The sequence below is a fragment of the Cataglyphis hispanica genome, chromosome 15, assembly GCF_021464435.1.
Source record: "Cataglyphis hispanica isolate Lineage 1 chromosome 15, ULB_Chis1_1.0, whole genome shotgun sequence".
In the NCBI taxonomy this organism is placed as follows: Eukaryota; Metazoa; Arthropoda; class Insecta; order Hymenoptera; family Formicidae; genus Cataglyphis; species Cataglyphis hispanica.
Window position 1 is genome coordinate 762,292 of NC_065968.1, and position 19,262 is coordinate 781,553.

The 19,262-nt window shown below is 30.1% G+C and overlaps 5 protein-coding genes across 5 annotated transcripts in view; 1 reads left to right on the plus strand and 4 right to left on the minus strand.

Annotated features, from left to right (window-relative positions):
• LOC126854929 (uncharacterized) overlaps positions 1 to 19,262 on the plus strand; it is a 242,071-nt gene that overhangs the window by 20,668 nt on the left and 202,141 nt on the right. The gene's annotated exons all lie outside the window — the stretch shown is intronic.
• Positions 302 to 2,768, minus strand: LOC126854921 (odorant receptor 4-like). The gene is made up of 6 exons (XM_050602102.1): positions 2,416 to 2,768; positions 1,667 to 2,012; positions 1,302 to 1,532; positions 997 to 1,110; positions 656 to 811; positions 302 to 352 (listed from the first exon to the last, which is right to left on the minus strand). Exons 1-6 carry the CDS (start codon positions 2,670 to 2,672, stop codon positions 302 to 304), a joined length of 1,155 nt encoding a protein of 384 aa, XP_050458059.1. The 5' UTR covers positions 2,673 to 2,768.
• Positions 3,523 to 5,909, minus strand: LOC126854924 (odorant receptor 13a-like). Its single transcript, XM_050602106.1, has 6 exons — positions 5,506 to 5,909; positions 4,752 to 5,097; positions 4,305 to 4,541; positions 4,055 to 4,168; positions 3,767 to 3,922; positions 3,523 to 3,573 (listed from the first exon to the last, which is right to left on the minus strand). Exons 1-6 carry the CDS (start codon positions 5,760 to 5,762, stop codon positions 3,523 to 3,525), a joined length of 1,161 nt encoding a protein of 386 aa, XP_050458063.1. The 5' UTR covers positions 5,763 to 5,909.
• Positions 6,968 to 18,346, minus strand: LOC126855185 (uncharacterized). The gene is made up of 13 exons (XM_050602608.1): positions 18,032 to 18,346; positions 17,297 to 17,642; positions 16,544 to 16,756; positions 16,327 to 16,440; positions 16,012 to 16,167; positions 14,669 to 14,835; positions 12,400 to 12,716; positions 9,029 to 9,173; positions 8,281 to 8,626; positions 7,834 to 8,070; positions 7,583 to 7,696; positions 7,297 to 7,452; positions 6,968 to 7,084 (listed from the first exon to the last, which is right to left on the minus strand). The coding sequence occupies exons 1-13, from the start codon at positions 18,286 to 18,288 to the stop codon at positions 7,034 to 7,036; spliced, it is 2,619 nt and encodes an 872-aa protein (XP_050458565.1). The 5' UTR covers positions 18,289 to 18,346; the 3' UTR covers positions 6,968 to 7,033.
• On the minus strand, positions 10,807 to 13,208 carry LOC126854919 (odorant receptor 4-like). The gene is made up of 6 exons (XM_050602100.1): positions 12,952 to 13,208; positions 12,371 to 12,716; positions 11,826 to 12,050; positions 11,465 to 11,578; positions 11,151 to 11,306; positions 10,807 to 10,990 (listed from the first exon to the last, which is right to left on the minus strand). Exons 1-6 carry the CDS (start codon positions 13,206 to 13,208, stop codon positions 10,940 to 10,942), a joined length of 1,149 nt encoding a protein of 382 aa, XP_050458057.1. The 3' UTR covers positions 10,807 to 10,939.

Genomic DNA, 19,262 nt, shown 5'->3' on the forward strand with positions numbered 1-19,262 from the left:
GTATGTTGCGTGACATATTATAGGAAATGATTTAATAATGTCATTTGGAGAGAGATATTTATATATTTGACAAATATTAATTTTCTTCGGATTTTGCTTCTTTTTATCCTACTTTAACTAGATGTACATTGTATTTAACTTTTGAAATTTAGAATGCTTATATTATGCTATTTAAATTATTCTCATGTTAGCGAATATATTTGCAAAAATAACCTGTGTAGTTTGTGATGCGTATTTTTTTATCTAACGATTTACATATTATATTTTGATTGTACTTTATTATACAAGTACAATGATGTTTTTATTGCATTGCCAACATTACTGATAAATATGATCCTGAAGCATTCATGATCTATAACAATATTGTTTTTTGCATTATAAAAGAATATAAATATATCTTTATAATTATAGATTTAACAAAAAATTTATATATATATAATAAAAATATATATAATTAATTGTGTATGTATATAATTGTTAAGAAGGCTATTCAAAAAAATGCCCTTACTAATTAATATAATTAAATATATAAAATAAGAAAATATATACATATTATAGTAAAGAAAGTCATATGTGTATTAAAAAATATTCCAAGTATTGTACATGCAATTCTTGTGCAAAATTATTTTATGCCATGCGCATTATATATTCTTACACTTGCAAAATATTCTAAGGAAAGATTCGTCAATTTCCCAACGGTAAGCGTTAATTGTTTTTGCGATCTTAACATTATAAGTAACAAGATGCGAGTCTCTTCAGGCTTTAAGTTGTACCATGCGGAATTATACGCTGCGATTCCGATCGCTTTGCTCTATCAAAAATAATGAAAACATTTTGACTGACATATTTTGTTATGTATATACTATATTACATTCTTAATAATTTATTTTTATTGTACTCTTATTAACACGTCAAATTAAACGTAGACATATCAAAATAAGAACATTCGTTATCAACATTTTGTCGTTATTATAAATATTATCTTTAGCCGCTAACCTTGTTATTCAAATATTCTCCAGCAAAGCAAAATAGAAAGGCTTCGAGATTCGTTATAGCGTAAAATAAGAGAGATCTTATTATCTGCTCTGTTGCGTTGGGCGTACCAATTGCCTGTAATGTCAAAAAAATGGTACGCGAGAGAATTTTTAGTTTGCTTAGGCAAAATTATAAATAATCGATATATTTTTATCTATGTTATAAAAATGTAATGAAATTAATTAAATTAATCATTAGCAAATATGCGATAAGTAACAGCAATTTTTTATCGACTGTGAATATATTAATTTTAATTCTTTACTTACGCTAACGATGAGAAATGCTAGAGAGCAAATCATTATCGTGTTGGACGCAAACTGCAGCAGCGCGATGTACGTGTACAGATTTTCGACCTTCTCCGAGAAGTTGATGATTCTCTGATGCTTCTCGATGATTTCATTTCTAGTGGATGAAGTGCGTTTCTTCCCGTTCTCATTCGATGCGAAATCCGTCAGCCAGCTACGCAGTATGTCCATTTGACCGCCTATGTGTAAAATCTGAAGATAAGAAATATCTGTACGTACTTTAAAATCATTAAAATTGGCGAACGCTAGACGGCAAGCAAATAGTACGATGCATGAAACGAATCTCACATTATATATCATTCGTGACAATTGCTTATGTAACGCACCAAAGTTAGGAGAAAAGAATTTACAGCACCGGCAGCCCAGCTGCACATGATGACGTACGCGAATTGCGTGATTACGACCATTTTATATCCTCTTTGCGTATTTACATCGAAGGGAAGTTCCATTTTATGGATATAGGGTGGCTTAGACTCACGATCGGTGATATCGACATTGGCCAGGACGATGCGTGTGCCGTACGCAACGACGCTTAACGTATGTAGGACGAATATTGCGTTAGTGATACGATCGGATAATTTCGCTTTACACATTGTCTCTTGCATGCCAAGTTCACTGTTGACGCAATCATGCCAATCTTTCGTCATCATCGTCAATGTCTTGATAAACTTTCTGTGAACGAATTTTTCAATTCGGATTTATCAATTGTCTTATCGATTGTAAAGAAAATTATTTCAAGTCGTTTAAAAAACTATCGTTTTCAAACATTATAAAACATCTCTTGTAATAACGTTAAAATTTTCGATTTTTTAGCTCTTCTATTTTTTTATAAAATTAAACAAAATAATAACATGTGACATGTATTGTAAAATTATTAAATGTAATCGTATATTCCAATCTAATAGCAGACACAATGCAATTAATCGAATCAACAAATAAGTTATAGATTCCGGCAATTGGAAAAAAACATACAAATACACACATTTCATATTTGAATATATATATATAAGTATATAATTTAATATTATAAAATATATTTATATACTGTTATTTATATATTGATCGTATTACTTACCGCTCATTCAACCAAAATACAATAAACTTGGTCATTACTTTTGTATATGCTAAAAAACTACTTAAACAGTCCATCAAATTAAAAAGATCGTCGGAATAGAAATGCATTCGAAAATATCGATAATGGGAAAATTGAACAAATGTTATTGTAATAATCCAAAATATTCTGCAAAGTAGGACGCACGAAGTACCTGGCCAAATTCCGAATAAAATAAATATAATTTTTATTATGCGATTAATCGTACTCTCACGGATCATAATTCTTTTCTTATTCCTCGACTCCTTCTACACGAGCGAATGTATGGCAACTATATAAATGCAACAAATGCTGTTGGTAAAATAGAAAAATGTACTTTCGCCAAATATGTATATTTCAACGACAAATTGGTAGATATATATCGCAGAATTGCCGCGTAAAGACTGGACGATCCCAAGAAATCATTGTACGAATATGGACTGTCGATCAATGGGGAGAAGCTCTTCATTAAATATTTTTACCATATTGCGTGCACACAAACCACAAAGAATACATTTGTTGTGAGTTCTGAAAATTTTTAATAAATAAAAAGGAACATATGTATGTGTGACAGAAGGGAGGAGAGTCATTTCACCTTTCCTCGATGTCCGCAAATTGCTGGCTTTAAATATGCAATGATGTAGATATGTAGAAATACAATGGGAAATACATTTGGATTGCAAATCGCACTCAGTGAGCTACATGTTTGAAAACATTTTGAAGTTTGGGGATCGAAAAAAAAAAGTGTGGAATAGCAAGTTGTGCAATACAGCGAATCACTTACTTATGTATACTCCTGTGCATAAAAAACCTAATGTGTTCTTACATTGCAAATTTGAGCTGAGAAAATATTTACAATTTTTTTTCTGGAGAAAATTGTAGGATTTGAGATAATACTGTTTTGCATTACGGTTTAATTTGATATAATTTTATATGTCCTGTGAAATATATTCTTTCTCAGAGAAAAAAATATATTTGAAAAAAATGCGATATTACACATATGTGTTGACGTAACTAGTGAATACACGTTTGTATGTCACCCCTATGTGCTTCATGACCATTGATGAAAAACTACTGAGATGAATACGATGTTCATTGCATCGCCAATAATAGTGATAAGAAGGATCCAGAGGCATTCATGATCTATAACAATATTATTAATATTAAAAGTTTATATTATAAAGATATAATATTGGAAAAAAAGTGGACATATAAAACATTGCATTGAAATTAAGTACGTCAAAACTTGATGTAGACAATTTTGTTTAATTGCGTGTAATCAAACATGAACTGTAGAATCGTGGGGAAAAATTGTTGATTTTGTATGTAATCTTACGCTTGTAAAAGATTTTAAAGAGAGATCCATCATCTTGCCAGCTGTGAGTGTCAATTGCTTTTGCGATCTTATTATTATAAATAATAATACACGAATATCTTTAGGTCTCAAATTGTACCATGGACAATTATATATTGCAAATCCGATAGTTTCGCCCTTGAAAAGTGAAAATATTGTATATATTTCTAATATTACATTTTTTTATCTTAAATTTTTAACACAAAATAAATAAAATGATCTAATAATGTAAATTGCGCATTCTGTTAAAATATCTTATCTCATAGAAACCTTATTGCTTAGATATTCTCCAGCGTAGCAAAATATAAATGCTTCCAGATTTGTATCTGAGAAAAATAAAAGACATTTCATAATCGTTTTCACGGCATTAGGAGTGCCAAGTGCCTGAAATAATTAAAAAGATATGTAATATTGACAATTAATATGCATATTATTTGCGTAATGTTTAAAGAATCGAAAAACATATTTTATGATAGATAAAAAACTTTTTATCTGTAGTATTCTCGACCAATTTACTTACGGTTATGATGAGAAAAGCTATTGAACAAATTAATATTATATCCGATACAAAAAGATACAACGCGATATATGCATATAGAGTCTCGATATTTTCTGAAAATTGGATAATTTTGTTATGCTTTCGAATGATTTTGTTTGTCGCGGTGATGAGTGATTCTTCTTTATTCTCAAGCTTTTTAGGTATAAGCTGCGATAACCAGCTTTGTAGGATCTCCACTTGACCTCCCACATGCAAAACCTTATGGAAATGGAAATTAGACTTGAATATAATTTGCAAAATTTGTTTTCCGAAATTTTTGACATTTTAGAATATAATTTAAATGTATATATTTTGAAAAATTTTTTGAAAAATTATCGCTTGTTATATTTTAAGACAAGTTTAATAATTTATTATTATTAATATAATTTTATGTTATTTTTCATAGCTGCTTACGCAGTTGTAACTTACCAAAGTCAAAAGTATGTTGTTTACAATACCGATTAACAAATGACTGAAGAGCATGTGCACGAATTCGACGATTAATACAAATCTATACATGTTCTGCGTGTGAATGCTGAAAGGAAATTTCACTTTGTTGAGGAAAGGAACTTCAATCGTTTGATCGGTAACATCGGCATCAGCGATGATGACTCCGAGACAATATCCGAAAATAGTCATTGTATAAAGAGTAATTATTCCATAAGTGATACGATCCGATAATTTTGCCTTTCGCATTGTCAGACGCATACTGATGTCATTGTCAGCGCAATCGTTCCAGTCGTCCGTAATTGACGCCAAAATTTCTATGAATTTTCTGTGGATGATTGAGTTCCTCGATCATGTCGTGGAAATCAAATAAAAACCGTAGATAATTGTATCTCTAGAAACATGTTGCTTCTGATTGATATATAGAGAATAGCGTTGGTGCCGCTTTCTCTCGAACATAATTTTATCATGCTTGTTTCTGTAGTTTCCTATAATTTTTTTTTTCTCAAAATGAGACAGCAATAAGTGATCATACCATCGAAGATTGTATAAAAAGATAATTGCAAAGAAAGATTGTTCATTCAAACCTTTTTGAGTGTGAGTTTAGTTTGATATTTATTTACATAATTACTTGATAATTAAATTTGTCAATCAATAAGCTTTGGCAACGGAAATTATTTCTAATTAATAATCTTTACAAATTGTTCACAAAATATCATCCGTTTCCTTTACTTACCGCTGATTTATCCAAAACGCAAGGAGTTTAATGACCAATTTGGCGTGTGACAAAATGCTGCACAAACAATCAATTAAGTTGAAAAAATTTTGAGAATTAAAGTGCGCTAAAATATAGAGGCAATGACAAAATTTGACAAATCCTGTCGCAATCATCCACAACACTCTGTTAATTAAAGTGATCGGTCTGCCTGGCCAGATACCGTACAAAGGTAGTATAAGCATTATTATGCTATTAATCGTATTTTTACGCGTCATAATTTTATATTTATCTTTGCACTCATATATACTGCAAGGGCACTAGGAAATATGTAACAGAATTATAATACTCTCAAAAAAATGTAAGAAAAGTACGCTGTCGTCGCGAATATATCTTTCGATGACAGCACAATGTGCATCATTGGACATCCGCGTGAAGATTGGAGGGCTATCAAACAGATGCACCCTCGAGCAATTGACCAATAGGAATTGCTTATCGTATCATTATTATGCATGCAGATTTCTAATACAACTGTCGTGTTCCCTTGCAAAGTTTGAGAGAAAAAGAAATAAATAAGATATATTTTTTGCCCACTGTGCGGTTACCACAATGTTACCATTTAGTAATACACTCGTGAAGCGTACGTTAAATATGTAATGATTCGTACGGAGGGAAATGTATATTTTTTTCTGTACGAGAAGAAGTATCTAATTTTTCTTTCTTGCGATCAGAGCCTTTCGTAGAAATCGTTCTCCCCTCATAAAGGGACGATAATGTAACGTAAAAAACAACGGTGGCAGTGCCGATGCATTGGCGTTATTGATTTCATGTCTTTTATGATGCATTGATTTATGTAAGTATATGTAACATGGAGATAAAATTTTAACGTTTAAAAAAAAGAAAAATTAATTATATATATATATATATATATATATATATATATATATATATATTTCATTCAGTGATTTTTTTAAGTATTTTTATTACATTGTATGCAAATCACGCATTTATTGTGGATTCTGAAAACTTTAGTAAATGGAGGGGAACAAATGTATTTATGTATTTGTAACGGGAAAAGGTTGTCATTTCATCTCTTCGATGTTTGCAAATTGCTTGCTTTAAATATGCAATGATTCATGCATACAGATATGTTTGATTGCAAGGCGCTTTTTCAGTAAGCTTCGAAAACACAATTTGAAGTTTAAAGAAAAAAAAAGAAAAAGCAAGTCGTGCAATACTGCGAATCTCTTACCGATGTATTCTTCTATGTAATGTTGTTACATTGCTAATTCGATATGAGAAAAGATTCACCATTTTTTTCCTCTGTTTAGGAAATTGTAAGATATGAGATGATATTTTGCATTACAACGGTTTAATTCGCTATAGTTTTATGTTCTATGAAATATCTTCTTTTTTAGAGAAAAAATATATTTGGAAAAAAGTGCGATATTACATTGTGTTGGCATAACTAGTGAATACATGTTTACATGTTACCCTATATATGTGCTTCACGACTATTGATTAAAAACTCTTGAAGTGAATACGATGTTCATTGCATCGCCAACAACACTGACAAGAAGGATCCAGAAGCATTCATAAGCTATAACAATATTATTAGCATTAAAAGTTAATATTAAAGTTAATATTATAGAATATTTAGATAAAATATTGTAAAAAACACAGATATAAAACGTTGCATTGAAACATCAAGTACATCAAAGCTTGATATAGACAATTTTGTCTAATTGCGTATAAACAGACGTGAGCCATAGAGCTGCACACACTAAAATTATTGATTTCGCATAATCTTACGCTTGAAAAAGATTTTAAGGAGAGATCCATCATCTTGCCAGCTGTGAGTATCAATTGCTTTTGCGATCTTATTATTATAAATAACAATGCACGAATATCTTTAGGTCTCAAATTGTACCATGGACAATTATACGTTGCAAATCCGATAGTTTCGCTCTTAAAAAATGAAAATAATGTATATATTTTTAATATTACATTTTTTTATCTTACATTTTTAACACAAAATAAATAAAATATCTAATAATATTAATTGTACATTCTATTAAAATAATTATCCCGCAGAAACCTTATTGGTTAGATATTCTCCAGCGTAACAAAATATAAATGCTTCCAGATTTGTATCTGAGAAAAATAAAAGACATTTCAGAATCGTTTTCACGGCATCTGGAGTGCCAATTGCCTGAAATAAATAAAGAAATATGTAATAATGACAATTAATTTATAATGTTTAAAGAAAATCAAAAATCAAATAAAAAATCAATTTTTATGATAGATAAAAAATTTTTTGTCCATAGTATTCTCGATTAATTTACTCACGCTTACGATGATAAAAGCTATTGAACAAATTAATAATATATTTGATGCGAAAAGAAACAGTGCTATATGGGTATATAGAGTCTCGATATTTTCTGAAAATAGGATAATTTTGTTATGCTTTCGAATGATTTTGTTTGTAGCAGCGATGAATGATTTTTGCTTATTTTCAAGCTCTTTGGGTATAAGCTGCGATAACCAGTTTTGCAGGATCTCCACTTGACCTCCCACATGCAAAACCTTATGGAAATGGAAATTAGACTTGAATATAATTTGCAAAATTTGTTTTCCGAAATTTTTGACATTTTAGAATATAATTTAAATATATATATTTTGAAAAATTTTTTGAAAAATTATCGCTTGTTATATTTTAAGACAAGTTTAATAATTTATTATTATTAATATAATTTTATGTTGTTTTTCATAGCTGCTTACGCAGTTGTAACTTACCAAGGTTAAAAGTATGTTGTTTACAATACCATTTAACACATTACTGAAGAGCATGTGCACGAATTCCGTGATTAATACAAATCTATACATGCCCTGCGTGTGAATGCTGAAAGGATGTTTCAATTTGTTGAGGAAAGGAACTTCAATCGTTTGATCGGTAACATCGGCATCAGCGATGATGACTCCGAGACAATATCCGACAATACTCATCGTATGAAGAGTAAGTATTCCATAAGTGATGCGATCCGCTAATTTTGCTTTACGCATCGTCAGGCGCATACTGATGTCATTGTCAACGCAATCATTCCAGTCGTCCGTAATTAACGCCAAAATTTCCACGAATTTTCTGTGGATGATTGAGTTCCTCGATCATGATGTCGAAGTCAAATAAAAACTGTAGATAGTTGTATCTCTAGAAACACGTCGCTTCTGACTGATAGAGAATAGCATTGGCACCGCTTTCTCTCAAAACAAAGTTTTATCATGCATATTTCTGTAGTTTCTTATAAATTTTTTCTCTCGAAACGAAATAGTAGCAAGTGAATCGAGATTGTATAAAGGGATAAGTGCAAAAAAAGATGTATTATTTAATTTTTTTTGAGTATAATTTTGATTTGATATTCATTTACATAATTATTTGATGGTGTAATTAAATTTGTCAACCAATAAGCGATGCAGAACAGAAATTATTTCTAATTAATGATCTTTACAAAATGTTCACGAAATGTCATCTATTTTTTTTACTTACCGCTCATTTATCCAAAACATAAGAAGTTTACTGAACACTTTGGCATGTGCCAAAACGCTGCACAAACAATCAATTAAGTTGAAAAAATTTTCAGAATTAAAGTGCGTTGAAAAATAGAGATAATGACAAAATTCGATAAATACTGCTGAAATGATCCAAAACACCCTGTTAATTAAAGTGATTGATCTGCCTGGCCAAATACCATACAAAGGTAGCATAAACATTATTATGCAATGAATCGTATTTTTACGAGTCATAGTCTTATATTTATCTTTGCACACGCTCGTATTCCAAGCGCAGGAAATATGTAACAAAATTATAATATTTTTGAGAAAAGTTTGGAAGGAAAGTACGCTATCGTCACGAATATATCTTTCGATGACAGCACAGTGTGTATCATTGGACATCTGCGTGAAGACTGGCCATGGAAGGCTATCAAACAGGTGCACCCTCGAACAATTGACCAATAGGAATTGCTAATGAAATATTTTTATTATGCGTGCAAGTCTCTAATACAACTGTCGTGTTCCCTTGCAAATTTGAGAGGAAAGGAAATAGGTAAGATATATTTTTTTCCCCACTGCGATTACTATAATGTACTTATTGTTAGTAATACTCGTGAAGCGTATATTAAATATATAATGATTCGTACGGAGGGAAATGTATATTCTTTTCTGTACGAGAAGATGTCTCCGATTTTTCTTTCTCGCGATTAGAATCTTTCGTAGAAATTATCCATCATAAATGCACGATAATGTAACGTAAAAACTAATGGCGACAGTGCCGATGCGTTGGTGTTATTGATTTCATGTTTCTTATAATGTATTGATTTGTGCAATTGTAATGCGTAGATAAAATTTTAAGGTTTAAAAAAAAAGGAAAAATTGATTTTAAATGTATATAATATAAATATTGTTGATTTAATAATATTATGATTCTCTATATCTTTGCAAAAATGACTGTATTAAAATAATATTAATGTATGTGTATCCGTCCTATGAAGTGCTTAATTGGCTCCTATTTTACTGTTAGACGTATATGCAAATCGAGAATATTCTGTCACAGAATAAAATGCGGATATATAATACGATAATATTATAGATTATTTCACTCAACGATTTTTTTTAAATACTTTTGCCATATCGCGTTTACAAATGACGCAGTATACATTTATAGTGAATTCTGAAAATTTTAGTAGGGAAAAACTAGAAGGGAACAAATATGTCTATGTGTTTGTGACGGGAAAAAGCTGTCATTTTCTCTTCGATGTTCACAAATTGCTCGCTTTAAATATGCAATGATTTATCCCTACAGATATAATGGATATGTTCGATTGTAAGGCGCTTTTTCAGTAAGCTTTGGAAAAACACATTTTAAAGTTTAGAGAACGGAAGAACGGAAAAAGCAAGTCGTGCAATATCGCGAATCTTTTACTTATGTATTACCTCTTATGAGAGGTCATGTAGGAAGTCATGTGGAAGATTTCATGTAACGCAGAGATCAACTAAAGTTTTAAAATTATTGATTTATATATATATATATATATATATATATATATATATAATATAAATATTATTAACTTAATAATATTATGTGTCTCTGCACCTTCGCGTATTTGCAAAAGTATCTGTATTAAAATAATATTAATGTGTGTGCATCCGCGCTATAAAGTGTTTAATCGGCTTCTGTTTTACAGTTAGACATATATATGCAAAGCGAGGATATTTTTTTATGGGAGAAAACATTTAAGTAAATAGTACAATGATATATTGCAAATCAGTATACTCACACGCAGCACGATCTTCGGAAAAAAGAATAAGAATATTATAATATATTATAATGTAAGTTTTAACTACTGATTTACGGAAAACTCGCAATATTTTTCACTATTATCGCTCGAATCGATCACGTTTATTGCATCGCCAGCAATACCGATAAGTATGATCCCGAAGCACTCATGATCTGAAACGATTTTGTTTTTTCTGCATTAAAAATTAATGTATCTATAATTATATTTTCTGTATTAAAAATTAATGTATCTATAATTATGATATTATAACGGATCATGGAGAGAAAAAGTGTTTTAATTATAGAGGCTAAATCATGTAAGCATAAATGTTACATTTGTAAAGGATTCCAAAGAGAGATTTGTCATCTTTCCAGCTGTGAGCGTCAATTGTTTCTGCGATCTCAATATAACAAATAGCAAAACACGATTGTCTTTAGGTTTCAAATTGTACCATGTACAATTATATGCCGCAGCACCAATTTCATTGCCCTACAAATAAAATGTGTAATTAAAAAATGTTTAATTTATTAATATTGTTTATAATTTTATTTTATATAATAAGGCTAAAATGTGTTCAAAATTATTTTATAGATTATTTTATCATGTCATAAATATGTTTTAGCAATAAATATTATTTAGTAACTAACTTTATTACTCATATATTCTCCAGCGAAACAGAATATAAACGCTTCCAGGTTTGTTATAGTGTAAAAAAAAAGAGATTTCATTATTTGCTCCGTCGCATTGGGACTATCGATTGCCTGCAATATTGTGCAAAAATGGCATGTGAAGAATTATTGAATACAAACTATATAGTGTATTACACGATGCACAATAAAAGATAACAAAAAATTCTTGGGAATATAATTTAATTAAATTGAATAACATTTAATTTTTTGAAAACGCACACACAGAGAGAAAATTTAAAAGAAAATTTACATTTAATTATAAATCTCGCAATTAATTGAATACAACTACAATAATTTTACATTCAATAATATTACTCACTGCTATAATAAGAAAGCCAAGCGAACAAATCATTATTGTATTTGACACGAATTGCAGCAACGCGATGTATGTATAAAGACATTCGATGTTTTCCGACAAATGGATGATTTTTTGATGCTTTTGAATAATTTTTTTCATTGTTACGGCGATTGATTTGTTTTCGCGGGACGCCAACTGCGTTAACCAGTAGCGCAAGATCTCGATTTGGCCAGCTGCATGCAGAATCTTAAAATAAAAATTGCGTTGCGTGGAATTTAGATATGCATCAATCAGATATTTAATAGCTTGTTATCAAAAAATGTCAATTAAAAAAAAAAAAAAAAATAATCGACGCAGAAAAAATCGAGAAAATAATGTTATCAAAATGCTCCGAAATAATAAATATGATAACGTAGATATCTCAAGCTTCAAATTTCTGTATTTATCATTGTGATTGCAAAACGCATACAATAATTAGTCGCTATGTCGAATAATCTCACGCTTATCATTAGAATCATGCGCAACTTTGTGAACGTATCGGTTCGCGTATCGCTTTTTTAAGTTACCAAAGTCAATAGCAGAATGTTTGTTATACCAGCTGCCCAGGCGCACAGGATCAAATGCAAAAATTGCACGATCAACAGTAATCTGTACGTGCGTTGCGTGTTTATTCGAAAAGGAAGTTTTATTTTGGTCATGTGAGGTAACTCCGTTGTCTGGTCGATGACATCGACATTGGCGAAGAAGGCGCCGAAGCAATATGCAAATATCGTCATCGTGTGAAGAATGATGACTGCGTTTACGAGACGATCTGAAATTTTTGCTTTTTTCGATGTCTCGCGCATGCTGATATCATTATCAGCGCAATCATTCCAATCTTCCGTTATTATCATCTGGATTTCCATGAATGTCCTGCAAATAATTATGTTCGTCGATCATAAATTAATCTAGATTTTTCAAAGTTAAAAGTTTGCCATTTTTCAATGTGTTATAGATTAGTTTCCATATGGTACAAATAAATCTCTTGAAAAATAGTTTATTTTTTGGCATATTTTTTGCTTTTCATTGGAATTGGCCGAATATAATAAGTACAATATTTTCGCATAGTGTTTTTAACATTGTATGTACATTACATCATGTTACTTACCGTTGATTTAACCAAAATATAATACACTTAATGATCACTTTAGAATGCGCTAGGATGATACACAGACAATCCATCAGATCTATAAGTTCGGCGAAATATATATGTGTCAATAAATAAGAATAGTTACATAACAGAGCAGTTGTCATTGTAATAATCCAAAACATTCTATAAAACAGAAGGCATGACGCGCCTGGCCAGATGCCACACAAAGTGAGCATAAATTTCACTGTGCGATTGAATGTACTCTGTCGAACCATAATGTTTGTTCGCTTTAGCCCGTCTTATAATCTATCAGAATATACAACAGATAAAAGAGAAAAAGAAATTTGCTTTGAAAAATAAAAAAGAATATGCCCCGATCAACTGTATTACGAGATGTATTATAAAACATCTGCGAAAGATCAAAAGATCCTGAAACATTAATAAGCAAATCTATACAATCTAGCACAACTTGGCCCAATCGAATTTTATTAATTATTTTCATCATATTGCGTGACCATTGCGCATCAACGATTCGTTCTCTGAGGTAAGAGAGGTACATAGAAATACACTAATGGGCCATTTTTCTATATATCTCTCTTACCTCAGGGAACTAATCGTTGACGTGCAGTGTACATCGCACATATATCGTGGTTTTCCTAAACTAAACGTTTGCATGAAAAGGGAAGATAGGTAATTATTTTTTCCTCTGTCTTAAAATACTGTGCATTATCTACTTAAATATATAATGATGCGTGGAGTGATGTCCATCTGACGTTTAAGCGTGTCTGCGACCGTTCAAGAAAGTTTTTGTAATGTAGGGAATGAACAGCTGAAAGATACATAAACAGCTGATTGTAATACTACGAAATGTTTGTAATAAAGTTAAAAGTGGACTTGCGTATATTACAACAATGATTAATGTTATTAGAATGTTAAAGCAACATTTTAACAACGAGAAGTATACAAGGTAGGCTTAAACGTTCCAGCCAGAGTTTGAGATGTTATAGGAAATTTAATTCTGAATAAAAAGTTTTCTATAAACATGGATCGAAAAATGCCTTTTTAAGAAAGAATCTCATACTTTCCCTGATATTTGCAAAAATAAAAATTGAACTTCTTATAAAATCTCAAAGTCTGATCGGAACGTTTGGGCACACTCTGTTTAAATGTATAAATTTGTATACGAAAGCGTGTGTAGAACAGTTTTATATATATTCCTATAAATCAACGATGAAAGAATAAAATATATTACGTAATTTTAATATAATTTGGTTTGCATAAATTCTGGCAAATAAAATAAACGATTCACAGATTAATTAGATAATCAAAAACAAACAATACCTTTTCCCGAAAATTAATTGTAAATGTAATCAAATATGCTTTAAATATTTTGAAAATTATATTTACGACGTTATTTAACAGTGATCTTATAAAAAAAAAACAAAGATTTTGTGGCACTTTATATTTGCATTTGGAAAAATATCTTGCCTTACAACAATGTGTTTTTATTTTAACTAATAATACGAATAACTCACGATGCTTTAAAATTACTTAAAAATCAACAATCTGACCGGTTATTGCGTAGTCAACAGTACCGACAAATATAATCCTGAAGCATTCATGATCTGAAACAATTTTGATTTTTATATTAGAAATTAATGCATCTATAATTATGATATTAATAAATAATAAAAGTACATGCTTTAGAATTAGTGTTAGAATAAAAAATGTATGCATAACTCTTATGCTTGCGAAGGATTCTAAAGAGAGATTCATCATCTTTCCCACTGTGAGCGTCAATTGCTTCTGTGATCTTAATATGATAAATAACAAAAGATGATTATCTTTTAATTTCAAATCGTACCATGCAGAGTTGTATGCCGCAATGCCGATTTCCTTATTCTGCAGAGATAATATTAATGAAGAAATTGTTAGATATTTATAAATAATATTTTAATATTATTTTATTAATATTATTTATTAATATTTTTAACATTTATAATAATTTTTTAATAATATCTTTTTTTAATAAGACAAAACACTCTCATTTACTTGTCAAGTCTTTATCAAAGTTGTAAATATCATCTCATAACTAACCTTGCTACTCAGATACTCTCCAGCGAAGCAAAATAAAAAATAAATGCTTCAAGATTTGTTAATAATTAAAAGTGCAATAATTGTTTGCAATAATTTAAAAGTTGCAATAATTAAAAGTGAACTTGTGTTAAGAAAATATTCCTGTTAGAGAAAAATATAACAAGAAAATTACAAATGCATAAATTTGAATGTGTTTGTGCAATTGCGTTTTAAATGTGATTTGTGCGAAGATAAATGCGATTCTGTACGTCTCGTATTTCAGCAAAGTTTAAGATTCAGCAACAACTAGAAGTGATCTAAATGTGTTACAAAATGTTTTCCGGCATATAACATTTCAAACTTTATCGACAATATTTATGAGAAATTAACAAGTGAAAATGCACGTGAAATAATGCGATATTAATATCATATTTTATATCTGCAGAAAATATTTTTTTAAACATAGAGAAATTATGTTTTCTTTTTCTTCTTTAACAGAAGAAGCCTCAAGAATATTATTTTCCACGCATTTGTACAAAAAAAAAAGAATATCATGATTTTTTTTTTTACAATTCAAAAGAAAAATATCTCCGCAATTTTATACGGAAAAATATTGCATATATTATCATCTTAGCATATATTATTCCATTTATTCATTTAAAAGTATATATTTGAAAATATATGTAATATATATTTTTCAATATGTTTTTCTAATCAGTGATAAAGTCATCTATACATGAGTTAGGTGTGTTACTATCATTGAGAAAATGACTGTAAGGCGCTCATTTCATCGCCAGCAGTACCGACAAATAGGATCCCGAGGCTTTCATGATCTATAATAATGTTATTTTTTTATATTAAAGAAAGGAATGCAAAATATATTATTATAATAATATTATATAAGAATTTTTATAATAAAAAAATAGAAACACTCAAGTATATAATCTTATGCAAAGAAGAAGCTTGATCTAAGAAAAAATATATTTCCTTTATATTTCTTACATTAGTAAAGCATTCCAAGGAAAGATCCATCATTTTGCCAGCCGTGAATGTCAATTTTCTCTGCGATCTCAAAATTATAAACAATAAAATATGACTATCCGTAGTCTTCATTTCGTACCAATCAGAGTTATACGCCGCGTTTCCAATCGCGGTGCTCTAAAGCAACAAAGAGATATTTAAAAAAAATAACAAAGAGATATTTCATTATATATATAGAGTGTGTCTTCTTCTCTATAATATTACTTTCAATATCGCAAACGCGCCGTGTGCAATATCATATACAATCGTAACGATTATCTTTTTTTGGTCGCTAACCTTGTTGCTTAGATATTCTCCGGCAAAACAGAATATAAACGCTTCGAGATTCGTTACAGCATAAAATAAAAGAGATCTCATTATCTGCTCGGTGGCATCGGGACTGCCGATTGCCTACAAGATGAATATATAATATATTTTTTTTAAGTTTGAAATAGTCGTTTCTATGCATCGTATTATATATTTGTATTCGTGGAATTTTGACAATTTCACTCACGGTTACAATGAGAAATGCCAATGAGCAAATCATCACCGTATTCGATGTGAATTGCAATAAAGCAATGTACGAATAAAGATTCTCGATCTTTTCCGCGAAATTGATAATGTTTTGATGTTTTCGAATGATTTTCGTCATTCTTGCGATCTCTATCGATCGAACTTCCGTCAGCCAGCAAAGCAAAATGTTTATTTGACCACCTATATGTAGAGTCTAGAAATAATGATTCTGTCATTTATGATAATTATTATAATTGTTTATCTAAAATAGAGAAAAAAAAATTTCGCAATGAGAAATAAATTTGACAAAGTGCATGAAAGTGAATGAAATCTTGTCGAACGCACTAAATGATAGCAATGTCTTATCACTGACAAGCAATGGCTTCAGTCATAAGTATAGCATTGAAAACAATGAAATCTCATTGAGAAGAATCAATTAATGCAGTTGAAATCTTACTGCCACAATCAGTGAAACACATAAGACAGAGTGTGAATATTTTCATTAAAATCAGTGAAGTAAAATGCTCATTGATTTTTGATGATTTCAAATTTATTATTTAATTATTATTATTATTTAATATTATATAATATTATATAATTATTTAATTATTATTTAATATTTAATAATCAAATATATATTTAATATTAATATATCTAATATTTAATAAGGATAATATGGATAGAGCATTATTTTTACTATTTTAGAATTATATTTTATGTATATGATACTTGCTTATATGTAGATGCAGGTTACCAGAGTTAGAAATACGGCGTTGAATAAACCAGCCCCCAAACTGCACGCCATCACATACACGAATTGCGTAGCTAACACCAATCTGTACTTGCGTAGGGTGTCTATAACGAAGGGATATTCCATTTTCATCATGAGGGGCAGCTCGGTCGTTTGATCGCTGACATCGGCATCGGCTAGGAGGATACCAATGACGTATGCGAGCGCAGCAATTGTGTGAAGAATAATTAGCCCATTACAAATGTAGCTCGATAGTTTTGCTTTGCTTGTTGTTTCGTGCAATGCAGTACCGCTATCACCGCAATAGCTCCAGTCTTTCGTTATCGTTGTCAAAATTTCGATGAATTCTCTGCAAACGATTGAATATAGTTTTCAATATAGTTGCATAGACATATTTTCTTATCATAGTGTTATTTTTTTATCAGAGATATATTGTAAGAATCGTGTTTCTTCGTTTTGTGAGAATAATAAATATAATTTTATTATTATACGAAAAATAATTGGATGCACATGCGGAGATATAATTGTAATAAAAGATCAGTGTTTTATTAATTTTGACATCCATCTTAAATGATTATTTTACATAATTATTTAAGCAAACCAAAGATGCCATATTTTTTTTATCTTAGGAATCGTCTATGAATATTTTATTTAAAAATATATATTTTGATTATAATTATATATATGTACATTAGTTATATCTCTGTTTACTTATAAATCTGCTAAATCGTAACTTACCTTTGTTTCAACGAGAAGATAATGAGTTTAAAAGTCAACTTTACGTGGGCCAAGAAACTACTCAAACAATCCATCAATTCGAAAAGATTGTCGACATTAAAATGTGTTACAAAATATCGATAATGGAAGAATTGATTGATCGCTAGCGTAATCATCCAAAACACTCTGTACAATAGAACGCATGATATACCTGGCCAGACACCGAATGCGGTGAGCAAAAGTTCTATCGTGCGATTAATTGTACGTCCGCCGGTCATAATCTTTTACCTTGCTTTCAGTTATCGTCTATGTACAAGCCAGGTCATCAAGATGTATCTCGATAGAATAGAACTCGTTTCAAAGTATAAGAGACATATGTTCTTAAATTATATTTTTCAACTGCAGATCTCGATGTACGTTGCGGAAAGTTTGCGTGAAAACTGAAAGCTTCTGACAGAATCGTGAGGCACTCTTGGACGATTGACCAATGGGACGTGCTCATTAAATATTTTTATCCTGCTACGTGCCGATCATACGAAGAGCTACGTACATCTTGCAGCTTAAAAAACAATAAAAGAGGGAACACAGATACGTCATTTTGTACTTGCTTCAATGCGCACTCGCGAATAATTTTCTTAAATATGTAATTATCTAATGGACGCGTATAAGGTGATGTATATCCAGCTATCTTTGAAAAAATGTTAAAATGTAGAGAGTGGAAAAAAAGGAGAAATCCGAGAAAACAGATAATCATCACATAATAAGTATAAAACATTATCTAGCTATCTTTTCATAGAACGTCATTTTGATGAGGAAAGAAACTAATGAAAGAAAAGAAGTGTCTGTGGAAGGATTTCTTATGTACGGTTTGCCTTATTTGTCTTTAATAATTCAGAGCATCGTGCAATATCGTAGATCGTACGCGAGTGTATATCAAACCTGTTCGCCTTAGCCTTTGTAATACCAAATTCATATTTAAGGCTTTTGCCATTTTATGATCTTCTTTTATAATGTATGTATAATATAACAAGTAGTACGATATTTTTTTTACAAGGTATAATATATGACAAATATATTTTATCTAATAATTAATATTTAGTTTAAAAGAATAATATAAAATATGAAAAATCAAGTAACAGACATACATCGACACTTTCAGAAGTAAATAATAAATCGATCTATTGCAATTATAATATTTATTCTAAAGTTTAACTTTATTACTTAAATATACTCCAACAAAATAAAGCATTTC

Excerpts from the sequence above, each read along its gene's own strand:
- LOC126854921 (XM_050602102.1), bottom strand. The coding sequence starts at position 2,672 with ATGATCCGTGAGAGTACGATTAATCGCATAATAAAAATTATATTTATT. Across the intron at positions 1,533-1,666 it reads ATTCTTTTCTCCTAACTTTG|ATTTTACACATAGGCGGTCA; the intron begins GTGCGTTACATA and ends TCTTATCTTCAG. Across the intron at positions 1,111-1,301 it reads TAGCATTTCTCATCGTTAGC|GCAATTGGTACGCCCAACGC; the intron begins GTAAGTAAAGAA and ends TTGACATTACAG.
- LOC126854924 (XM_050602106.1), bottom strand. The coding sequence starts at position 5,762 with ATGACGCGTAAAAATACGATTAATAGCATAATAATGCTTATACTACCT. Across the intron at positions 5,098-5,505 it reads GCGTTTTGGATAAATCAGCG|AAAATTCATAGAAATTTTGG; the intron begins GTAAGTAAAGGA and ends AATCATCCACAG. Across the intron at positions 4,542-4,751 it reads ACAACATACTTTTGACTTTG|GTTTTGCATGTGGGAGGTCA; the intron begins GTAAGTTACAAC and ends CATTTCCATAAG.
- LOC126854919 (XM_050602100.1), bottom strand. The coding sequence starts at position 13,208 with ATGGTTCGACAGAGTACATTCAATCGCACAGTGAAATTTATGCTCACT. Across the intron at positions 12,717-12,951 it reads ATATTTTGGTTAAATCAACG|GACATTCATGGAAATCCAGA; the intron begins GTAAGTAACATG and ends AATTATTTGCAG. Across the intron at positions 10,991-11,150 it reads CTTTGGAATCCTTTACAAAT|ATCATGAGTGCTTCGGGATC; the intron begins GTAACATTTATG and ends AAATCGTTTCAG.
- LOC126855185 (XM_050602608.1), bottom strand. The coding sequence starts at position 18,288 with ATGACCGGCGGACGTACAATTAATCGCACGATAGAACTTTTGCTCACC. Across the intron at positions 17,643-18,031 it reads ATCTTCTCGTTGAAACAAAG|AGAATTCATCGAAATTTTGA; the intron begins GTAAGTTACGAT and ends AATCGTTTGCAG. Across the intron at positions 14,836-16,011 it reads CCTTGGAATGCTTTACTAAT|AATAAGGAAATCGGCATTGC; the intron begins GTAAGAAATATA and ends TTATCTCTGCAG.